A 5496-nucleotide genomic window follows, 5' to 3' on the forward strand; every position below is an offset into this window, starting at 1 on the left:
GTTAATTTTATTTTTTAAAATGGATCTGTCTTATGTTTGGGTAATGTTGGAAGTCCCACATCGACTAAGAGATGAGGCCATTTAAGTGTATATAAGTGGGTGCAAACCTCACCCTATAAGCCGGTTTTGTGGGGTTGAGTTAGGCTTAAAGTCCACTTCTAACATGGTATCAGAGTCATGACTGGAGCCCATCCTAGCGATTTCTGTTGTCGTTGGACATATTGATCCACCCGCTATCGGGCCGCTATCGGACCACCCATTAAAAAGTCTCCCACGCTCGAGATGTATATACCTCGGCGCCACATCGACTAAGAGATGAGGCCATTTAAATGTATATAAGTGGGTGCAAACCTCACCCTATAAGCCGGTTTTGTGGGGTTGAGTTAGGCTTAAAGTCCACTTCTAACAGGTAATAGGCCCTATTCTTTTTTCGGGTAGATACAATTGTGTCAAAGGGTATTTATTTGATCATATTTTTATTTTATGAAAAAAAATTATATGTTCGTAGAATCAAATTAAGCTAATTAATAAAGAAAATAGAAGTACAGAACTGTGTTGGAGGAGATTGAGTAGCATAACTCGATAAAGAATTTGTTGTAAAAGAATTTTAATTTATTTTAGTCATCAAATATTAAAAATATAATTTTTTCAATTAATTATTTTAACTTTTTTTCATGTGTTTCAAATTTATATAATAACGTGTCAAATAATATAAATAATTGAAATATAATGTATTTGATACGTAAAATAATTAATATAGTTAAATTAAAATGATTAAATTAATTTGTTTTTAAAATTTGATGATTAAAATATATGAAAATTTCGAATATAAAAAGAATTCCAGGTGTGAAGTTTGTAGACGAAAGCAAATATAATAAAAAGAAAAAAAAAATACATTGAATCGTTAGAAATTGGAGGAAAGTTCAATAATAACATTTTCATTTACTAAAATCGAATAATGTGTTATGAGAAAAGGTAATATGAGGTTACATGTTTCAATCTCAGCTACAAACCCATCTCTAGATTATATTTTACACAGTATTTTTCAGAAGCATAAAATGAAACTGGATTATAGGAATAAAAACAATTTAATGATGTTCAAAGCCAAGATGGGTTCTTCAAGGGTGTGACAACAGCCTTCACTTGCAAGTAATTTTTGAGACTGTATTCTCCTTTTTCTCTTCCTTGACCACTCATTTTGTACCCTCCAAAGGGAATTGCTGCATCAAATACGTCAAAGCAGTTCACCCACACTGTTCCAACTTTCAATGCTCTGCTCAAAGTGTTTGCCGTGTCAATGTTTTTTGTGAAAACTCCTGCTGCAAGCCCATAGTGTGTGTTGTTTGCTCTTTCAATCACCTCATCAATGTTCCTGTCATTAAACACTCAAGGTGATTACTGTATGAACCAAAACTACAAAGATAATGATATTAATTACAAACAGGAATTCCTGTTCTTACTTGAATTTTAATATGGATTGCACTGGCCCAAAGATCTCGTCCTTTGCAATCAGCATATCATCCTGGTTGTTTTAACAATATCAGTAACACAAAAACTGATGTTTTAATCATCATTGGTACAATGAGAGTGCAACTAAAAGACCTTGTTATTGTTTCACTTTACCTTAACGTTTGAGAAGACAGTGGGTTGAACATAGAAGCCGGAGTTGCCAAATCTATCTCCTCCAGTTTCGAGTGTAGCTCCACTTTCAACACCAGATCTAATATACTTCAATATTTTCTCAAATTGTTCTGAATCAATCTGATTTTTGGATCATACACGTTAGCATCAAATTAGTGTAATTCTTTATGTGCATTATGATGAGATGAGGGTATGTTACCTGAGGACCTTGCTCTATTCCCACTTTGAATGGATCACCAACAGCACGTTTCAAAGCACGTGCCCTTGCTTTCTCAACAAATTCATCGTACACACGTTCGTGTACAAATGTTCTTGACCCAGCACAACAGCATTGTCCCTGAATGTCACGAAAAGAACAAGCTAGTTTATTGATGAACTCTATGGAAGACGTTTTTGATATTTAGATGTACCTGGTTAAAGAATAATGCAAAGTGTGCTTGCTCAACAGCCTCATCTACATCAGCATCATCGCATACAATAAAAGGGGATTTGCCACCAAGCTCCAGAGTAACAGGCTTAAGATTGCTTTTAGCTGCCAGTTCAAGGACAATTTTTCCAGTATCGGTTGAACCAGTGAAAGCAAGCTGCAACAGAGTAAAACAAAAGCAAAGGCTTATGTCTACACAGCCACACACTTTTCTAAGCTTCTAGTTTGATGAAAAGTACTTTATTTGGCACAAGAAACTCATTTCTTCCACCATCAAATTCTTCAAATTGTTTCACTAAAAGGATTTGCCAATGTTGAGAGTCAAAATGGGTGGAAGAGTGGAAAAGAATACTGATAAAAATATTTGATTACCTTGTCTACGTTCATGTGACTGGCAATGGCAGCACCAGCAGTTGGACCAAAACCAGATATGACGTTCAACACACCAGGAGGAAGTCCTGCCTGACAAAGATGATAAATTTGGTGTGACATTCAACATTTACAAATCTTTTCATTTACCAATCCTCTTTCAAAATAAGTATGAAATCTAATACATACCTCATGAAGCAACTTTGATGCATAGATAGCAGATAAAGGAGTCTGCTCAGCTGTTTTGATCACAACAGTGTTACCACAGGCCAATGCTGGGCAAATCTTCCAGGTAAACATGAGAAGAGGAAAGTTCCATGGAATGATCTGACCGGCCACACCAATAGGTTCATGCAATGTTTGTACAGTGTAAGGCCCATCAGCTGGAACTGTGAGACCATGAATCTTATCTGCCCAACCTGACCAATTTTGAATCTCAAAAGTATTAGCAGCACAATTTCTAAAACACTTGTTCTAGCATAATCTCTATAGAATTGAGTGAAAATGATTAAATGAACACCCTTGAAAGTTTGTGACTATTGATAATTTCGGTCGATGATCATGGTTAAGAAATTAACTTCGATCCTAATTCAATCTTACAAACCAAACAATAAAATCTATTAAAATAGACTTTAACTCATAAAAGTAACAGAAAAATCAATTTTATAAAATGGATTTATAAGGAAAAGAAACAACCCTTTTGAAAGAGTGTTGTTAGTGTTTCTCATTTCAACATACCAGCATAGTATCGAAATAGGCGAACCACAATTGGAACTTCAATTTTAGCAACTTGTTCGTATGGCTTCCCAGTATCCCATGTCTCAAGTGCAGCAATCTCGTCAGTGTGTTTTTCAATGAGATCAGCAGCACGTAGCAATACCTTTTGTCTTTCCTACACGTTTGTACATGAAGAAAACAAAAACAAATGATTTAGTGGAACCAAAGATCATAGTATCTGTACATTGTTTAAGAACAACTGTAAGGGTGAAAATACATAGGCTGTCATCTTAGGCCAAGGTCCGTGGTCGAATGCCTTGCGAGCAACGCCAACTGCTCTATCAACATCTTCATGGTCCCCCTCAGCAATATGAGCAATCACTTCTCCTGTTCTGGGATCCAACGTTGGAAAAGTTTTGCCTGATGTAAGGGTAATCACAACATTAAGTTATAACCACATCAAAATTCTGACTTTTTTGTGCAAAATAATGAATAACAATTTCTATTCGTCCCATATTATCCACAACCATGTTCAAATACTAGTGGTTCTGGGAAACTAATTCATGATCCAAAAAATGATGGGTCTATTGATGGGTCTATGAGTTAGACATAAATCTAACTCATATTAACATTACTTTTAACCTAAAACTTTGAAGTATTAGATTTATGAGTTTTTTTTTTTTCTTGTATGAAACCACCAAAACCAACTATAAAGCTTTTGATACGAGATATGAGTTTATTTATGAAATTTTCATTAGAGAGATAGTCATGAGTTCAACTCGTATAAGAAATTAATGTTACTTTTAATTCAAAACATTAAAATATTAAATTTATGAGTTTTTTTTTTCTTACATAGTATTTAATTTTGTCACTTTTACTTTGTTTCCTATTGCATTAGATACAAAATTATTTATTAAGATTCTTTACTAACTTACTTTAAAATAAAATAAAGAATCCTAACATAAATAACTTTCCTTCATTCATAATAAATTTGCAAATGGTAAAAAAAAAAACTAACCGGAAGCGGAATTGACAAATTTTCCATCAATTAAGAGCTGGGTGTGTTCTACTCTAACTGCTGGTTTAATTGGTACTTCAGTGGCAGCAGCAGTGCTGAATTTACTGAGTCCTCCACCTGAATATCAGAAAAAGGAGTCAATGGCCTTAAAAAGTCTGATTAAAAATAAAAAAGACCATTAACGAAACCAATGCCTAAAAACACCCATCAAAAGGCCTTGACATGAACTGAAATGTTATGGTGTTGAATTTTCTCATATTTACTTAATATAGAACTTAACCTTACGTTTAGATTTTCGTATCAAAAATGGAAGTGAATCTTTGAAACTGAGCACAGAATGCAGTACACACTTCTAGTCATGGATCATGCAATTTTTAAAATACCTTACATAACATCTTATCAATTCAACCATCTCCAACAACTTGGTAACTACAGTTCATAAGGATCAGAAAATGATACAACAAAACCATTAAATCAAGAAAAAAAAGTTAAAAACCGAAGATGACTTCACTTTCATGCTTTCAAGAACCAAGCATGAAAGTAATAAGATCACCCCAAGATCTTGGAAGTGATGATAAAAAAGCAGTACCTCTAGAAAACAAAGGACTAGAGGTAGCAGAAAGGAGAGAACGAGAGAGCAGCCTTGAGATCCTCGTTGAAGAAGCCATGTGAACGTTCTTTATTTCTTTTGCCTCTCTTCTCTACCCTTATTTATAGTTTCAGATTATGAAGTTTTTGTGAAATGGTAAACCCGTTTGAACCTAAATTTTGTTATCAGTCATGCCATAAAAACTGAGACATAAACATTAAGATTCGATGTTGTTATCAGTCACAGCTGATATTTTACTTAACATATGTATTACTGGTTTATTTGCATTCATAATGTCATATAATTACATGATACTATGTTATCATTTTTCGTCCTCAAAAATTTGATCACGTTTGTCGACCAAAACCAACCATTTTGGTTACCTAATTCGAGTCAATTAAATGAAAACAGTGATATGGCGGCAATCACAGTTCTTCGACAGTTTCATTTCATATTCCAAACTTTTCTTCTTCTTCTTGTGTTCTTCTTATTTTCTGTGTTGGTGATAATAATAATAATAATAATAATAACGGAAAATGATATTTTCACACTAATTTTTGGCATCATTTTGACACTGCACATGTGTCAAAACGTGGTTAGACGATTTTAAATTAAAAAAACTGAAACAATGACATATTTGGAAGAAAAAACCAAAGTTTTTTTTTTTAATTTGAAATCGTCCAACCACGTTTTGACACGTGTGCAGTGTCAAAATCGTGTCAAAAAGTTGGTGTC

The 5496-nt window shown here is 33.9% G+C and overlaps 1 protein-coding gene across 1 annotated transcript; it reads right to left on the bottom strand.

Moving 5' to 3' along the window:
* Positions 1-916: 916 nt before the first annotated feature.
* LOC106779020 (aldehyde dehydrogenase family 2 member B7, mitochondrial) lies at positions 917-4889 on the bottom strand. The gene is made up of 11 exons (XM_014667040.2): positions 4762-4889; positions 4173-4289; positions 3432-3574; positions 3176-3329; positions 2627-2856; positions 2441-2530; positions 2052-2225; positions 1841-1978; positions 1624-1761; positions 1461-1522; positions 917-1372 (listed from the first exon to the last, which is right to left on the bottom strand). Exons 1-11 carry the CDS (start codon positions 4838-4840, stop codon positions 1099-1101), a joined length of 1599 nt encoding a protein of 532 aa, XP_014522526.1. The 5' UTR covers positions 4841-4889; the 3' UTR covers positions 917-1098.
* Positions 4890-5496: the final 607 nt, after the last annotated feature.

Source organism: Vigna radiata, unplaced genomic scaffold (genome assembly GCF_000741045.1).
Source record: "Vigna radiata var. radiata cultivar VC1973A unplaced genomic scaffold, Vradiata_ver6 scaffold_293, whole genome shotgun sequence".
Taxonomy (NCBI): domain Eukaryota; kingdom Viridiplantae; phylum Streptophyta; class Magnoliopsida; order Fabales; family Fabaceae; genus Vigna; species Vigna radiata.

What these genes read in the sequence shown, in the direction of transcription:
- LOC106779020 (XM_014667040.2), bottom strand. Translation starts at nt 4,840, where the DNA reads ATGGCTTCTTCAACGAGGATCTCAAGGCTGCTCTCTCGTTCTCTCCTT. An exon ending in TAGTCCTTTGTTTTCTAGAG is followed by an intron (nt 4,290 to 4,761) that starts GTACTGCTTTTT and finishes TCTGATATTCAG; the next exon opens with GTGGAGGACTCAGTAAATTC. An exon ending in CAATCCATATTAAAATTCAA is followed by an intron (nt 1,373 to 1,460) that starts GTAAGAACAGGA and finishes GTTTAATGACAG; the next exon opens with GAACATTGATGAGGTGATTG.